Below are 18,956 nucleotides of genomic sequence, written 5' to 3'. Positions count from 1 at the left end.
AAGCCTCTCCAAATTTAATTTCTAAAATGTATCACTAAACAAATCAATTAATATGACATTAAAATCTTCAATTCTTAATCTCCAAGAATGTGTATCTAGAGTTGCAATTCCCTAGAACAAAAGAACTTATGTATATTAGCTAGATATTAATTTTCCTTTGAGTTGTTCCAACAAACACAAAAGAACTCACAAAAAGAAAAAAAGATTCATATCAAGAGGAGTAACCATACTAAAAGATTAATAAAAGGCCTTACATGACTCCGGCGATTGTCTGAAAGTCGTCCTCTAGACATCTTTTGATGTACTCATCAAAAATTAAATTTGCTCACCCGAGCCAAATGTCAAAACAAGACGTGCATGGTTATCGATCATGTGAAAAATGCAAGCGATTGGCTAAATTAACAAACTCAATATTTGAGTTGAGAGACTTCAAATATTGAGTTTATTAATTTAGCAATCGCTTACATTCTTCACCATCACCATGCCTTGCCAGAATAGGTAATCGCTTTCCCTATGAATTGCTGATGACCGGATTCAAGATTATAAATTGTGAAGAAAACTCGAGCTCTGCTAAGACCATAGTGCATATATTGGTCCTTAAACAACCAAGCAACAAGAGCACTAGATCAGTCATGACAGTGAATTATATACCGAGCCTATTAAAAAAAATATATTTTTTTGAAAATTTATAAACGGATTTACCGCACAGGATTAAAAATAAGTAATTAATTTGAAAACTGTATATAATTTTATTTTAGTTTTCTTATCTATAGAGCACTTTTTTTATTTTAATTAAAAATAATAATGGAATAATTTTTTTATGTTAGTAAATCTTTTCAATGATTTACAAAATCTTATCAATAATTATTTTGAATTATTTAATTTTATTAGTTTTGGTTATGTCATCATCTTACAAAAACAATTGAATTCATTTTTTTTTATAGTAATAAACATTCTAAGTACATTGATGATGGCGAATATGTTTGGGTGTACAAGATTTGGCTATCGAGTTTTATAAGCAACTAATGGGTACAAGAAAACAACATCAAAGTCACCTAAATACCTTCTATCAGATTATCGATAGAAAAAATTCTGCTGAGGATAGTCGCGAGTTAATAAAGGTTGTCATGAGGATTGAGGTTAAAGAAGCTTTGTTCAGTATTGATGGAAATAAAAGCCCGAGTCCAAATGGTTTCAATGCGAAATTCTTCAAAGACAATTGATCGGTTATGGGTAAAGATGTTACTGATGGGGTTCTGGAGTTTTTCAAGAAAATAGACATCAAGAAAGCTTTCGACTCTGTTAGATGGTAAACCATTCGAGATTTTCTACTTGTATATGTTTTTTCTATAATTTTTATTGATTGGATTATGCATTGAGTTTCTTCATCCTGTTTTGTTGTTCGCATTAATGGAGTCCATAGATGCTATTTCAAGGGTGAAAACGGGGCAAGGCAAGGGGACCCCCTCTCTTCTTACTTTTTCGTAGCTATCACGACGATCTTTGAGAGCATCTTCGCAATGTTTCGAAAGAATCGTTCATACATCTTTCACCCTTTCTGTGAGATAGAGGAGGTAACCCATTTATGCTTTGCTGACGATTTGTTCATTCTAGCGCATGCGGATGTCGATTCCATTAAAACCATTAGAGCTTCACTAACGTTTTTTGTCTGAGGTTACAAGTCTTACTATTAATGAAAGCAAAAGTTTGACATTTTATGGAGGAGTGAAGGACGAAACAAAGCAGGACATATTCAACATCATGAGAATTATAGAAGGAAGCTTTCTCGTAAGGTATTTGGGGATTCCGTTAACCGTGAAACAGATCGAGATCTCACACTACAAGCCACTGATTGAAAAGGTAAAAAGCACGATATCTGACTGGGCGGCGGCGAAAAAACTTTCTTATGTAGGGAGAATCGAGCTTATCAAAACCGTAGTCATGAGCATAATTGGATATTGGGCGCAACAGATGGTCATTCCGAAGAAGGTAATGAAGGAGCTAGACACGCTAATGAGGAACTTCGTTTGGGATAGTAGCGGGAGAGGAGGAAAGAAAATCAAATGGACTGTTCTTTGTAAATCGAAAGAGGAGGGAGGCATTGGCCTGAAGAACTGCGTCAAGTGGAACAAGACTCTAACCTTCAAGCATCTGTGCGCTTTGGAACGCAAACAAGAATCATTATGGATCAAATGGGTACACACGCGATTTATGAAACAGGAAACCAGTATCTGGACGTGTAAAATCAATGAAGTTATGAGCTGGTAACTAACAAATATCTTAAATTGAGAAGTGATATTGCTAACCTATACGACATTCGGCTAGGGGACGAAAAAGACACTCTATTCTAGCACGATCACTGGTTTAAAAACCAGCCAATCATTCATAAAAAAGAGTTCAAAAATACACGTATCAGAAGGGACTACGCAATGGAAAAAATCAGAGACGTAAAAGATGGGGACTGAGAATCGCTTTTGAGAAAAAATCCAGAAGGATAGAGGATACTGGATCACATCAGTAACATACAACTTCGAGATAGAGCCGACGTTCATGAATGGAATGCAGAAGATAATGGGAAGCTGATCTCAAAAAGAATATGAGAGGTAATCCGAGAAAATTTGTAGAAAGTAGAATGGACTCCTCTCGTATGGTCAACCAAGATCAATCCTCGATACCAGTTCATCATATGACTTGCCTTCTAAGAAAGACTCAGCACTCGTGACCGTATCAGCAAGTATATGAATATCCTGAACGTGAGTTGTCTTCTCTATAATGGAAGTGAAGAAACTGTTGATCACTTGTTTCGGAGCTGTAGTATAGCATTGGAAATTTGGGACAAATTTTCTAAAATCCCGGAGGTGATTAGTTTCCCGAAGGAATGGAAAGAAATCAAAGAAGCAACACTACTCAAAGACAAAAGAAACAGATTCGCAAGAAACGTATTCAAGTGCAACTTTGGAGCAGTAGCTTACAAAATTTGGCAGGAACGTAATGCGAGAGTCTATGGTAGAACCCGCAGAAGTGTTGAATAATTATGGAGAGACATAGTCTCGAATTGTGGCGCACTTGCGGGAACAAGGAGAAAAGTTTCAAGTACGGAACAGAATTGGAATATCAGCAGGGATTGAAATTTACTGTTTACTGAAATTATTATAAACGAAAACATTGTAATCAGTTAGTTCATTTACGTTTTTGCTTTTATTTAGAATGATACGACTTCAAAATCATTTTAGGTCTATCTAGAATGATCTCTTAAACTCGTGTTTTTTTTCTGTTTTTGGAAATTTTTAATGAAATGAGGTTAAATCGATTTAAAAAAAACAAAACATTCAAAGTACAACTGTTTAGATTATTAATGCATTTATGTATATCCTCTTATTAAAAGGTGGCGTTCTTATTAAAAGGTGGCGTTTGGTAGGATGTATTAGACTATTAGGATAGTATACTTATACTAATAGTGAAATTATAAAAGTGTTTGGTTTGATTAATTTTATATGTACAGGAAAACTAATGGTATAACTTATACCTTGGATGAGGTATAAATTAGTAACACATCCTACCTGTTACAAGGCAGTATTAAAATTTTAATTTTTTTTATTGTTATTTTTATCTAATTTTTTTTAATATTAAAATTTATTTAATCAATAAATAAATAAAATATTTTAATTTCAACATATATTACTTTCTTTTATAAAATAAACTTATTTTATAAATTTTATTATTTAAGAATTTTAATAATTAAAAAGTTAATTTATTTTTAATAAAAAAAATTAACGTTAATTTTAAAATTAGTAGTATAAAATAATAAAAATATGAGTATTAATTATAATTATTTATTTTTATATAATATTATAATATTATAAATTTAATAATAACATAATTATATTATTATTTATTTATTTGATATAATATTTAAACAAATTAAAATAAAATATAAATATTTAAAATATTAATAAATTTAACTAGGAATAATATTAAAGAAATAATTAACAAAAATAAAAAAAATATTTTATTCTTTTACTAAATTTTATATTATCTACGAAACACAAATTATAAACTTATACAATTTATATTATATCTTATTCTTCCAACCAAACAATAATAATATATATAACTTATACCTTCTTATACCTCCTTACCATTTATACCTATATATAATTTATACCTTATATATTATACCTCGTAACAAACGCAGCCAAAGTAAATATAAAACACAAATTGTTTTAAATGCTAAATGATATGGAAAATTTTCTTCTATAATTATATTTGCCCTGTAACAGAGTATGTAAAAATATATTTAATTGATGGACTATAACTATTTTAAAATAAAAATACTGTGTTTGTGGGTTATTACTATAGAGAGTTCAAAAGTAAAATATTTAGGATTATTCAGAAAATGAAATTGTGGTGAGTTTGGATTATTCAGAAAATGAAATTGTGGTGAGTTTGGATTATTCAGAAAATGAAATTGTGGTGAGTTTGAAAAGTATTTGTAGTGGACTTGAAATATTTTAGAAAATTATGAATGAAACGGTAAATCAATGTAACTTTTTTTTTTAGAATTTAAAAAAAAAATTATTTAAATTAACAAAAAATATATATATCTTATGGTAGTAAATCTTTTCCAAAATTTACGAAATCTTATCAATAATTATTTTGAATTAGTTTTGGTTAACAAAAAAAAAAAACTAAACTGAATTCTTTTTTTTTTTTTTTTTTTTTTTTTGACAGTAATAACCCATTAAAGTACAGCTTTTAGATTTTTAATGCAATTATATATATATATATATATATATATATCTTTTCCAAAATTTACGAAATCTTATCAATAATTATTTTGAATTAGTTTTGGTTAACAAAAAAAACCTAAACTGAATTATTTTTTTTTGACAGTAATAACCCATCAAAGTACAGCTTTTAGATTTTTAATGCATATATATATATATATATATATATATATATATATATATATATATATATATATATATATATATATATATATATATATATATATATATATATATGCTCTTATTAAAAGCAAATATCTTACACAGATTTTGTTTTAAATGCTAAATGAAATGGAAAATTAATTTTCTTCTATAATTATGTTTATGGTGACCGAATAGGTAAAAATCTATTTAATTATACAGTAACTATTTAAAAATAAAATTATTGTGTTCGTGGATTATTACCATTAGAGCCCAAAAGAAGAAATATTTAGGAACACATTCAGATCAATTTAAGTTTTTTTCTATTTTTGAAAATTAGAGAAATAAATAATAAATTAAATTAAAAAAATATAAAATAAGAAAAATCACTTTTATGGTAGTAAATTTTTTTCAAGATTTACAAAATCTTATCAATAATTATTTTAAATTAATTAATTTTATTAGTTTTAGTTAACCCGCTTTGATAAGGGTCATTATCTTACAAAAAAAAAAAAATTGAATTCATTTGACAGTAATAACTATTCAAAGTACAGCTGTTTATATTTTTAATGCAATTATATATATATATATATATATATATATATATATATATATATATATATATATATATATTTATATATCATTAAAAGCAAATATAAAATACAGATTTCGTTTTAAATGCGAAATGAAATGGAAAATTATTTTTCTTCTATAATTATATATGTTTGTAGTGACAGAATAGGTAAAATATATTTAATTGATAGATTATTACTATTTTAAAATAATTATATTGTGTTGGTGGGTTATTATCATTATAGTCCAAAAAAAAGAAACATTTTAAATAAAAAAGCTGATTCTATACCATAATTAGTTATTCAATTTACATCTTTTCAAAATAAAGAAAATTAGTTTTATGGTAGTAAATTTTACCTAATTAATTACAAAATCTAAAAAATTAATTTTTAAAGTTTTGGTTGACAACATTGATTACAATCTATCTAGACTGAGAGCCTTTCAAACAATTTTTTATGAAGTATTTTTTTCTTCTAAAAAATCTATATAAGAAAAGTTCTAGCCATTAATCCCAACACATTGAGAAAAAAGAAGAGTTTCCTTATACAATACAGTCCCTTGTAGAAATATCATGACTAGAAACAAAGTTAAGCTTACTTACATTCTCAATAAAACTGTGAGGAAAACCACATTCAAGAAGAGAAGAGTCGGTATTGTGAAGAAACTAGATGAACTGACCACTCTATGTGGCATTGAAGCGTGTGCCGTCATTTATAGTGCCTTTGATCCTCAACCTTTTGTGTGGCCATCAATGGATGAAGTACGAAGACTTGTCACTAAGCATCAGAGTCTTCCAAAGGTTGATCAAGGAAAAAGAAAGGTCAACCAAGAGACCTTCACGATGCAGAGGCTCGAAAAGATGCAAGAGAAACTGAGAAGACAAAAAAGAGAAAACCGTCATAACAAGACGACACAAATCATGTATCAATCAATGATGGATCCACACACAGCGATGTCAAGACTGAATATGGAAGATTTCAAGGAGCTGGCTAGAGTTATCAGCCAGAACCTGATGGAGGTTGAGAGGAGGATGGAGGTTCGTCTGAGGGACTCCTCCTCTTTCAACCCTCCTCCTCCTCAATTTGGCGCAGGTGGCAATGGAGGTGGTGGTAGCAAGCAAATTGTTGTAAGCCAAGGTGAGTTCATGCCTCCAAATAATGAAGGGTTTGGCTCTTCCATGGGGTCTAACATGACATATCCACCTCCTATGATGGAGTTTCCACCTCCCAACATGGGATTTGAACCTGCCAACATGGGATTCCAACCAGCCAGCATGGGATTTCAGCATCTGCCCATTGATTTCCCGCAAAATGGCATGTCATACATGGATTCCAACATGGGAATGCCATACCCGAGCAACCCGTCCCCATTTCCTTACTACCATAACAACAACATCGGCCCACATGACCCCTCTTCACATTAAGGGAATGTCTTCTCCAATATATGCATAGGTTTCTCTTCTTTCTTTCTCTTATCTGTTTCTTTTCTGTAATCTCTTTCAGCCCCCCAATCTCTTCCTTTTAAAAATAATTTAATTTAGTTTTGTTGAACTTTTTTTATTATATATTTTTCATTTCATAGTCATTTTTTTTTTTGTAACATTTAAAAAATATACCATTAGTGGTTTCAGAGATATCCGATAAAGTTTGAACAATAGAAAGAAGATTTACATTACCCGACAAACACTAATTGAGAAATGCTCCCAAAATTATATTTGCACAAAGTCAAGACACGAAAAGTTTTACCTTTAAAGAAAGGGATAATATCATATTTGTCTATTAGCTTGGCTTGAGGTGTCAAATATACTCATGTATGGAAAATATTTTAACATTTTATTTACACTTACTAACTTGACAATATGTATCAAATTTATTTAAACTAATATAAGTATATAACTGAATTACACATCTATATTATTCATTAATTTATTTTAATTATACAATATTTAATTCAAAAGGAATGATAAGGAGCATAACTTTGAGGGAGCGACTCATACAACGAAAGTGACCTCGCTGTTATACAAAATAGACCTCGTCCCTTTTGTATAACAACGATGTCTCTTTTGTATAACAACTATGTCTCTTTTGTATAACAGCGATGTCACTTTCGTATAACAACAAGGTCACTTTCGCTGTACGAGTCGCTCCCAAAAATCTTGCTCCCAATCATTTTTCTTAATTCAAACCTATCTTATCTATCTTTCTCATCTTTCACCTATCACTTATTTTATTTTTTCACCCTTTCACCAAATATCATTTAACTTTTCACCAACTCACGATTATATTCAACATTTCACATTCTTCTATTATTTTGTATTTTTTCCTTTCCATCTCTGGCTTTTTTTCCCGGCTAGTTAACTCTCTCATGTGAAAATACTTTCAAAGGGTCTTAAGAGTCACACAATGGAGATAATTTATTATTTTCATTCTTATTTCATTTTTACTATATCCGTTCCTTAATATATTTCCATTTTCCAATGTGAAAATCCTTCCCAGTGGTCGTTACCCTAAATTTTAAATCTGGCCTCCCTCAATTGACTTCAATCTTAGCAAACCGTTAGCCAATAAGTTTACAAGACTAATATGACGAATCCATGTATTTTTGGTGAGAACGGCCAAACCAAAGAAGTCATTGATACGGATTTTGTGTTCATCTCGAATCGCTGCTTTAAAGTGTATAGATGGGAGGAAGGGTTGGATCTACAGTGCTGGCCGTCTGAAACTTCGCAAGTCTGTGTTAATTTTTGCAATGTTCCTCCTTATTTGTGCAATGATAAGGTTTTTACTTATATTGCAAGCTTTCTTGGAAGGCCATTGAGATGTGATCTTCTTTTGCCAGAGTCAACATAGAAATAAAGCCAGACAGTATCTTGCTGGATAGTATAAAACTTCGGGACAGAAGAGGAAACTTAAGCAGGATCATGATCAGATATGAAATGTTGTCAAGCAGGTGTGCGAAATGCAATAAATTCACTCATTCTGGTCAGAATTGCACCCGGGTCATTATCATTAGATAAAAGCCAATAATGCTGATAATTAGGAGTGTATCCCAAATCCTGCTGACAATAATGTTGAAAAGACTAGAAAGGAAAATTCAGAAGTAGTTCAGGAAGATATAAGTGGAGGAATTGAATAGAAGGATACTAGAATAAGGCAAGGGGATGTGTATGGGTGAAAGACAGATTGGGTCAAGGCTTAAGGTTTAGGAAAGTAAGTCTAACGAACAAATATAAATTATTGTTCAGAATGGTTCAGATGCGGAGCCTAGCATGGAAAATATTAAAGGAAATACAAAGGATAATGTGTTGAGTTATGAAGTCTACACTTATAATAAACTCTACAATTGTTAATTATAGTTTATTGGGTTTGTATTTGGTTTGGGGGCTTGGGCCTGACCAAGAGTTATTTAAGTTTTATTACCTGAATGTTAACCTATAAATATATGATTATTAAGGGTTTATATTGTGAAGACAGAATTCTAGAGATAAAGTGTGAGACAAAAAACTCTGTATTCCTTCTTCTTCTTCATAGTGAAATCTGGTGGTGACTGAAGTGGACGTAGCTCAATTTGAGTGAACCACTATAAATCCGTGTCTTCTTGTGTTCTTCTTTCTTGCATTTTTACAGATTGTTTCAAGCTGATCAAGCTGATCGGATTTGGGAGATACAAATCATAACAACTGGTATCAGAGCAGTTAGGCTGGATCTGAGCATTGTAAATAATGGCAAGTGAGAACAGTATAGGACATGAGATTGGAAGATTTGATGGGACAGATTATGCCTTTTAGAGAATGCAGATTGAAGATTATCTTTATGGAAAGAAGCTTCATGTTCCTTTGAGTGAAAACCAGAGAAGATGGATGAAGCTGAATAGAAACTCCTTGATAGACAAGTTTTGGGAGTTGTTCGATTAACGCTAGTCAAGACGGCTGATCACAATGTAGCAAAGGAGAGAAAACCACCATGGGTCTGATGAAATCTCTTTTTAATATGTATGAAAAACCATCTACTAACAACAAAGTACACTTAATGAAAAGACTCTTTTACTTAAGATTGATTGATGGTACTTCTGTCACTACTCATTTGAATGAATTCAATACAATTGTGAATCAATTGCTATCTGATGAGATTGATTTTGGGGATGAAGTTAGTGCCCTGATTTTGTTAGCATCTCTACCAAATAGTTGGGAACCTATGAGAGCATCAATTAGTAATTCAGTTGGAAATGCTAAACTGAAATTTGTTGAAGTTAGAGATTGTATTCTTGCTGAAGAGGTTCGTAAAATTGATTATGGTGAAGCATTCAAAGATTCAGCTCTGAATGTGGAAAACAGGGGTAGAGGTAATGATAGAAATTTCAACCGATGTAAGAGTAGATCAATGTAAAGGAGCATGAGGAGTCAGCTCAAGTCTGGACGAACATTTGAGTGCTGAAATTATGGTAAACATAGTCATTTAAAGAGGAACTGTAAAGCACCGAAGAAAAGCGGTGATGATAAAAATGATGCAGCCAACGTTGTTATAAAATATATCACGGATGCTTTACTTTTGTCTGTTGATAGCCCGACAGATTCATGGGTTTTGGACTCAAGAGCGTCTTTCCACACCACAGCTCACAAAAAATTAATGGAGAATTATGTGGCTGGAAACCGTGGGAAAGTTTATCTCGCAGATGATGAGCCATTAGATATTGTTGGCATGGGGGACATCAAATTGAAGATGGCAAATGGTTCTGTTTGGAAGATTAATAAGGTGAGACACATTCCAGGTTTAATGCACAATTTGATTTCTGTTACACAGTTTGATGAAGAAGGTCACAATTTTATTTGTGGAAATAGTGCATGGAAGGTGACTAAAGGAGTAATAGTTGTTGCTCGAGGTCATAAAACTGGAACGTTATACACGACTTCAATTTATAGAGAAACAGTTGTTGCTGTAGTTGATGACTCAAAAAACAGTGAGTTGTGACATTGCAGGTTAGGCCATATGAGCGAAAAAGGATGAATTTTTTTTTGAAGAATGGACAGATTCCAGAACTGAAGTCTGTTGAACATCAGTTATGTGAAAACTGCATTCTTGGAAAAAAGAAACGGGTGAGTTTCTTAAAAATTGGGAAGGAGCTCAAGAAAGAAAGACTAGAGTTGGTACACACTGATGTGTGGGGACCTGCACTTGTTTCTTCTATTGGCGAATCACAATACTACGTGTCGTTTATAGATGATTCGATAAGAAAGGTATGGGTATATTTTATGAAGCACAAGTCTGAAGTATTTGCTATTTTCACGAAATTGAAGGTTTTGGTTGAAAATGAAACAAATTAGAAAGTTAAGTGCTTGAGATCCGATAACAGAGGTGAATATATCAATTCATATTTTAAAGAGTATTGTGCTGTGAATGGGATTAGTATGGTGAAGACTGTTCCCCGAACGCCTCAAGAGAATGAAGTAGCTGAACGAATGAATCAAACATTGAACGAGCGTGCTAGAAGCATGAGATTGCATGCAGGGCTGCCTAAAACCTTCTGGGCAGAAGCTATTAATACTGTTGTCTATTTGATAAATAGGAGACCCTCTGTTCCTCTTGAATTCAGAATTTCTGAAGAAGTCTGGAACAATAAAAAGGTAAACCTTTCTTATTTGAAAGTGTTTGATTGTTTATCATATGTTCATATTAATGAATGTGATAGGAGCAAGCTTAATCCAAAGTCTAATAAATATTTTTTCATTGGTTATGGTGATATAGAGTTTGGTTATCGTTTCTGGGATAATCAAAATCGGAAGATAATTCGTAGCAGAAATGTTATCTTCAATGAACAGGTTCTCTATAAAGATTGTGTTGGGAATACATCAGATGGTGATTCTAAGTTGGAAGAGACTGGTACAGTCGATTTGAGAGAATTTCCAGCTGAATATATACCGGTTGTCGAAGAAGAACAATGTGTTGTTGAAGATGAAATCGTTGAGAACGTGGCCTAGAGGTAAATCAGCAAACACCGATTATACAATTGAGAAGATCGCCAAGGAATCGAAAACTAGTTGGGAGGTGGTCTCCATCTCTGAACTATATCTTGTTGACAGATAGAGGTGAACCTGAATGCTATGAGGAAGCAATATAATCTGATGAATCAGTTAAGTGGGAGTCTGCAATGAAAGATGTGATGGAATATTTGACGTTGAATCAAACTTGGGAGCTCATTGAGCTATCAAAGTGAAAGAAAACACTTCACAATAAATGGATCTTCAGAATTAAAGAAGAACATGATAAAACCATGAGGTACAAGGCAAGGTTGGTTGTGAAAGGATTTCAATAGAAAGAAACTATTGACTACAATGAGATCTTCTCTCTAGTAGTTAAATTGATGACAATCAGAACTATTTTGAGTTTGGTTGTGAAAGAAGACCTTCATCTTCAGCAAATGGATGTCAAAATTGTTTTTCTTCATGGTGATTTAGATGAAGAGATTTAATGCGACAACCAGAAGGATTTGAAATTAAAGGAAAAGATGAGCTTGTGTGTAAGCTTCAGAAAAGTCTGTATGGTTTTAAACAGGCTCCAAGACAATGGTACAAGAAGTTTGATAGCTTCATGAAAAGTAATAATTTTCTGATGTGTGAAGTTGATCATTGCTACTATATTAAGAGGTTTGATAAATCGTACATTATTCTACTCCTTTACGTTGATGACATGTTGATTGCTGGAGCAAGCTTGTATGAGATTAACAAGCTCAAGAAAGAGTTGTTTGAAAAGTTTGCAATGAAGGATTTGGGTGCTGCTAAAAAAATCCTTGGGATGAGAATTTTCAGGGATGAAGAAGTTATCAAGCTTTCACAAGAAGAATATGTGAAGAAAGTTCTTAGCAGGTTCAACTTGTATGATGCAAAACCAGTTACTATCTCTTTAGCTAGTCACTTCAGACTATCTAAAGACTAGTCGCCTTCAACAGAGGAGGAGAAAAATTACATAGCCACTGTTCCGTATGCCTCTGCCATTGGTTGTATTATGTAAGCGATGATTTGCACAAGACTAGACATTGCACATGCAGTGGGAGTTGTTAGTAGATTCATGAGCAACCCGGGTAGACAACATTGGGAAGCAGTAAAGTGGATACTACGATACTTAAGAGGAAGTACGAGTCTCGCTTTGTGTTTTCGAAAGTCTAATATGAGTTTGGAATGATATGTTGATGCTGACAATGGTGGTGATGTTGATAGTAGGAAGAGCACAACATGGTACATTTATACTCTAGGAGGCAATACAATCAGTTGGGTTTCAAAATTGCAGAAGATTGTTGCTCTTTCTAGTTGTGAGGCAGAGTATGTTGCTGTGACAGATGCTGCTAAGGAGATGATGTGGTTACAACCCTTTTTGCGAGAATTGGGTCAAGACTACAAAGGAAGTGTGTTGCGATGCGACAATTAGAGTGCCATTCATTTGGAAAAAAATCATGTTTATCATGGAAGGAAGAAGCATATACATGTTCTTTATCATTTCATCCGGTCAGCTTTAGAAGATGGAGTATTAGCTCTTGAGAAGATTCCCGGGAGTGAGAATCCAACTGATATGTTGACGAAAGTTGTGACAAATGAGAAACTGAAGTTGTGTGCAACTTTAGTTGGTCTTCTTTGTTAAGACATCGAATGGAAATCCACTATCGATCGAGAGATGATGAAGTTAGTCTCCAAGTGAAAGATTGTTGAGTTATGGAGCCTACACTTATAATAAACTCTACAATTGTTAATTATTGTTTATTGGGTTGGTATTTGGTTTTGGGCTTGGGCCTGATCAAGAGTTATTTAGGTTTTATACCTGAATGTTACCCTATAAATATGTGATTATTAAAGGTTTACATTGTGAAGACAGAATTCTAGAGAGATAAAGTGTGAGGCAAAAAACTCTGTATTCCTTCTTCTTCTTCATAGTGAAATTTGGTGGTGGTTGAAGTGGACGTAGCTCAATTTGAGTGAACCATTATAAATCTGTGTCTTCTTGTGTTCTTTTTTCTTGCATTTTTACAGATTGTTTCAAAATGATCGGATTTGGGAGATACAAATCTTAACATAATGTTCAAGGGGTTGGATTTGTTGATAGTAGGGTGCTTGAAGAAGCTGATGGAAAAGATCAAGGGATCGACATTGTGAATGATCAAGGGATTGAATTGGTAGATAGTAGAGTGCTTGAAGAGGTTTGTATTGATGAAAGAAGCATGATACAAGAGGTTGATCACAAGAGTAATGTTCAGGAGAAGTGGGGTTATCAAAATCTCAACACAGTATGAATCATGAGAATAACATTGATCCGGATGCTATCAACCCAAGTACTGAAAAGGAATTAATGAGGAATTATGAAAAGGAATTAATGAGCGATTATTCTGATTTAAATGTTGTTTTTGCAAGAAACAAGTACAATTAGGAGGTTCAGGTCTCTTATTCATCTTACTCAACAACGAGTGAAAGTCATAATCAACTAAGGCAGACTTCCTCCAATGAAACCATAAAATCATTTGCAGTCAAGGCACATAAGCCTAAGCTTAATGTTGAAGAAGGTGATGATTTGGAATTCTCGAATGGTCCCAAAACAGAAAGGGCAAAGAAAAGGGAAAAACTTAAAATAATCGTGTTAAAATTGAGGAAAATCGGGAGTCATACATATTCCAATTCATGAATTTATTCACTTGAAATTAAATGAGAGGCAAACAGTTACACTAATTGGCATCTTGGAGACTAAGGTCAAACTGAAAAATGTGGATGAAATGAAGAAATAATATGGACTGGCTAATGGGAAAAAACCGAGTTGATGACCCGAATAACTTTGCAAATAAGAGAAATGGTGAGACAAAAATAGTGAGACCACTTATGTAAAAAGAAATTAAGTTAATGAACCTAAATGAAAATAAAAAAGTTATGTGATGTTTTATTAAAAAACGTTTATTTATTAATCAAAATGTATAATTCATAAAAAAAAAACTATATATTATCCATAACTTAATTTTTTTCTGAAAAAATTATACAAATTCCTTAGCTTACCGACGCATATTATGCGTCAATATTTATCTGACGGAAAAAGTCAACTTGGTATATATATGTATAGATTATGTGCTCATATAATATTTGGCAAATTTAGATAGATAAAAACAGAGACAACATTAAAGAATGTTTTTGATCTTCTTTAGTTGATTTTGTCATGCATGTAAAGTTAAAATATGTTAATATTAGACTATTTTGGAGAGCAATGGTAGACCGCGTAATTATTGGATATTACAAGGTTACAGGTTACGAAGGGACGTAATAACTTTTTTTTAATTTAATTATCTATAAAATATAAATAATAAATAAGAAGAGGGTCGTTTACGTCACACGGTAACATTAACCAACGAGAGTGCTCCACGTCACTTTTGATTTTGGAGGTCACTTTTGATTTTGGAGGAGATTTGGTTAAGTGTTTATATATATATATATATTAGAGGGATTTCCCTAGGGTTTCTTCACCGCCTCTTTTGCCCACTTATGTACAGCAACAGTGGATCGATCTTTTCATGTTGGACCGCACCGATATGGTTCCACACAGCGGAAAAGAATTATGGAGTCATGAAAATTCATCTGTTTCCATGGGTCCTAGCATCTAGTGCTCCGCCGATTTGGGGCACCGAGTAATCTTGGCATCCAAGAGGTAACTTTTGTGTTTTATATATATTTTATGTGGTGGTTGGATTCAGTTTGGTGTTCAGGGTAAGAGACCCCATAACATTGATTTCTTTTAAATCAGTTATCATTTCATGTTGATTCATTAAGATGGGACCGTTTTGCTAATTAATTTTGGCCGAATTTCTTTATTGTTTTTGCTTGGTACTGTTAGAGGGCTTTTTGTGATCATGCTACAAAAAGATTATTGGATATAATTTTAAGGTGTTTCTTGGTCAATTGTTACAAATAGTTACTTGTTCAATTGAATATAGAAGGGTTACTTGAATATATATAATGTATTATTGATTACCTAGGGTATTTGGCTACAAGAGGGTAAATTGAGAAATGTTAGTTGAGTACATGTTTATGGGGATAGAAAGGCTCTTCTTGTCTACATGGCTACAAAAGAAATAATTTGATACAACTTCAAAAGAGTTATTTGGTAAATATGTTACAAATAGGTTACTTGGTTAATTGAGTGTTGAAGGGGGCTTGGCTATTATAGATTCTTGATTACATAGGGTCTTTGGCTACAAAGGGGTTAATTGATTTACAAAAAGAGGACTTATTTATTCTAAAAAAAAGGTATGACTTTAAGGGGTTACAAAGGGGCTTCTTGTCACATGGTTACAAAAGAGAGTTACTTGGTCAATTGGTTACAAATATTTATTTGGCTAATTGAATATAGAATGGTTATATGGCTATAATTGAATTTTTTTTATTAGATAGGGTTTTTGGCTACAAAAGGTGTTTAAGATTAGATATGCCACCTTCATGATTCATGGGGACTTAGGTGCATGGTTAGCCTTTGGATTATTTCTTTTCTTCACTTCGAAGTACATTTTTTAATTATCAAAAGAAAAATAATTTGTTCGATTGAGTGACTTTTTAACGTAAAAAAGTTTATTTGAAATAATTTTATTTTTTAGATAACATACTTATTAATTTATGAGAAACATGTAAGGTCTTATCAAATTATCATGTTTATTTACATAATTTTTATTTATTAAAAATAAATAAGTTAAAACTATATTTATATGCTTAGACAAGGTAATATTTTAAATGGAAATATTATAATATATCAATGTTTTGATTAATTATCTAAAAATGACACTTATTTGTTAAATTCAATCAAATATGGAAAAATATATGAAAGATTATTTCATCCTATTTTCCTTATCTACAAAGCACTATTTTATTTTAATTAAAAATATTAATAGTAAAAGAAATCACTTTTTATGGTAGTAAATATTTTCAAGATTTAAACAATCTTATCACTAATTATTTTAAATTAATTTATTTTTATTAGTTTTGGTAATCAACATTGATGATAATGGTTATAGAGTGATACTATAATTTTTCAATCATATAAACAAATTTAAATTCTAATTTAAAAATAAATCATTTTGAAGGAATATCCATTCAAAGTACATCTATTTAGAATTTAGGAAAAAAGTTCAATTAGACGTATGTACTTGTACAACTAGCTCACTTAGACGTATGTACTAATAAAAGGTCATTTAAACATATGTACTATCAAAAATTAGCTCATTTAGCCTCTTTTAATAACCATGGTTAACTTTTATTTTTAAATTTATATATTTATTAATTAAATATTAATATATTTTCTCTCTCCTTCTTTTTCATTAATTAAACTGGGTAATTTAATTTATTCTTAAATTTTTTATTATTTTAATATTAATTCCTCTTTTATATTTCATCTTCTTTTTTTATCAGTTTTTATTTCTCATATTTTTTAAATTCTCATTTAAAAAAGAAAATTAATAACTTATTTATGAATTTTATGTTTTCTTGTAATAATTTTTTTAAGTGTTTTTTCTTATTTAATTTAATATAATAAAAATGAAAAAAGAGTTTTTTCTTATTTAGTTTAATATAAATAAAAATGAAATTAATAAATTTTTTTAAATTTTTATTCACGACTTATATTAGTAGTAAATGAATTATTTTGTCTAATATTTGATTAATGAGTTTTTATTATTATTCAATTCTAAATTAATTTATTTTTGTGTTGAATGATTTTTATTGTTGAAAGAATTTTCATTGTTATATTCAATTATTGGGATCAAACAATTTTAAAATAATTAATAATTAATGTGAATATAAAAAAGATATATAAAAAAGAAGAAGAAATATAGAGTTAAAATAATTAATAATGAATACTCGTATATATAAAATAAAATTAAAATAATCAATCGTAAATATTTATATAGAAATAATAAAATATTATAATAAAATATTATAATAAAATATTATAAAAAAAAATAAAAATAAAGGGTTATTTATTAGTAATAAATGAAATAATAAATGAAAAAGAAAGAGAGAGAAAATATATTAATATTTAATTAATAAATATATAAATTTAAAAATAAAAGTTAACCAGGGTTGCTAAAAAAGGCTAAATGAGCCAATTTTTGATAGTACGTACGTTTAAATGACCTTTTATTAGTACATACGTTTAAGTGAGCTAGTTGTACAAGTAGATACGTCTAACTGAGCTTTTTTCCTAGAATTTAAATGCAGTTATATATATATATATATATATATATATATATATATATATATATATATATATATATATATATATATATATATATATATATATATATATATAACACAGATTTGCTTTTAAAAGCTAAATGATATGGAAAAGTAATTTTTTCTATAATTATGTTTGTGTATGATGATAGAATCCATAAAAATATATTTCATTGAAATATTTTAAAATAAAAATATTGTATTTTTGGATTATTACTGTTATAATTCAAAAGAAGAAATATTTTAAATAGAAAATTAATTTTATATCATAATTACTTATTTAATCTACAATTATTTATAATATAGGAAACTAGTTCTTATGGTGGTAAATCTTACCACCATTAATACAAAATCTTTTAAAGTAATTGGTTCACAATTTTGATTAAAATGTATCTACATGGAGTTTTTCAAACTAATTTTCATCAAGTTTTTTTTTTCTAAAAATCTGTATATATATAGAGTTCTACTCATTAACAAATTCCACCACATTGAGAAAAAAAGAGTTTTCTAATTTAATTCTTCTTTGTAGAAACACCATGACTAGAAAGAAAGTTAACCTTACTTACATTCTCAATAATAGTGCAAGAAGAAACACATACAAGAAAAGAAATCTTAGTGTTGTGAAGCAACTAGATGAAATCACCACTCTGTGCGACATTGAAGCGTGTACCGTCATCTATAGTGACTTTGATCCCCAACCTGTTGTTTGGCCATCTATGGATGAAGTACGGAGACTCATTACAAAGTACCAGAGTTTTCCGAAGGCTGATCAAGGAAAACGAAAGGTTAACCAAGAGATCTTTACGAGGCAGAGGCTCCAAAAGATACAAGAAAAACTAAGAAGACAGGAAAGAGAGAACCGTCATAGTGAGATGACTCATACCATGTTTCAATCAATGATGAATCCACAACATGCTATGTCAGGCCTGAATACCGAAGAAGATTTCAAGGAGTTGGCTACAGTTATCAGTCAGAACTTGATGGAGGTTAACAGGATGATGGACTCCTCCTCTTTCAACCCTCCTCCTCCTCCTCCTCCTCCCCAATTTGATTTTGAAGGGAGTGGAGTTGGTGGTAGCCAACAACTTGCTTGGAGCCAAGATTAATATTTCATGCCTCCAGCTCATCCTTGCATGGCGCCCAACATGACATGTCCTCCTCCGGCCATGGAGTTTCCGCCTCCTAACATGGGGTTTGAACATCCTAACACTGGATTT

General features: G+C 31.1%; 2 protein-coding genes across 2 annotated transcripts; both read left to right on the top strand.

Annotated features, from left to right (window-relative positions):
* The first annotated feature begins 6,072 nt into the window (after positions 1 to 6,072).
* Positions 6,073 to 6,924, top strand: LOC124909974 (agamous-like MADS-box protein AGL80). The gene has a single exon (XM_047450600.1). It carries the CDS (start codon positions 6,073 to 6,075, stop codon positions 6,922 to 6,924), a length of 852 nt encoding a protein of 283 aa, XP_047306556.1.
* Positions 6,925 to 18,275: 11,351 nt separating this feature from the next.
* Positions 18,276 to 18,845, top strand: LOC124909973 (agamous-like MADS-box protein AGL80). Its single transcript, XM_047450599.1, has one exon. It carries the CDS (start codon positions 18,276 to 18,278, stop codon positions 18,843 to 18,845), a length of 570 nt encoding a protein of 189 aa, XP_047306555.1.
* Positions 18,846 to 18,956: the final 111 nt, after the last annotated feature.

The sequence above is a fragment of the Impatiens glandulifera genome, chromosome 7 (genome assembly GCF_907164915.1).
Source record: "Impatiens glandulifera chromosome 7, dImpGla2.1, whole genome shotgun sequence".
NCBI lineage: Eukaryota > Viridiplantae > Streptophyta > Magnoliopsida > Ericales > Balsaminaceae > Impatiens > Impatiens glandulifera.
This window is presented reverse-complemented; position numbering and strand designations above follow the sequence as displayed.

Excerpts from the sequence above, each read along its gene's own strand:
- LOC124909973 (XM_047450599.1), top strand. The coding sequence starts at position 18,276 with ATGACTAGAAAGAAAGTTAACCTTACTTACATTCTCAATAATAGTGCA.
- LOC124909974 (XM_047450600.1), top strand. The coding sequence starts at position 6,073 with ATGACTAGAAACAAAGTTAAGCTTACTTACATTCTCAATAAAACTGTG.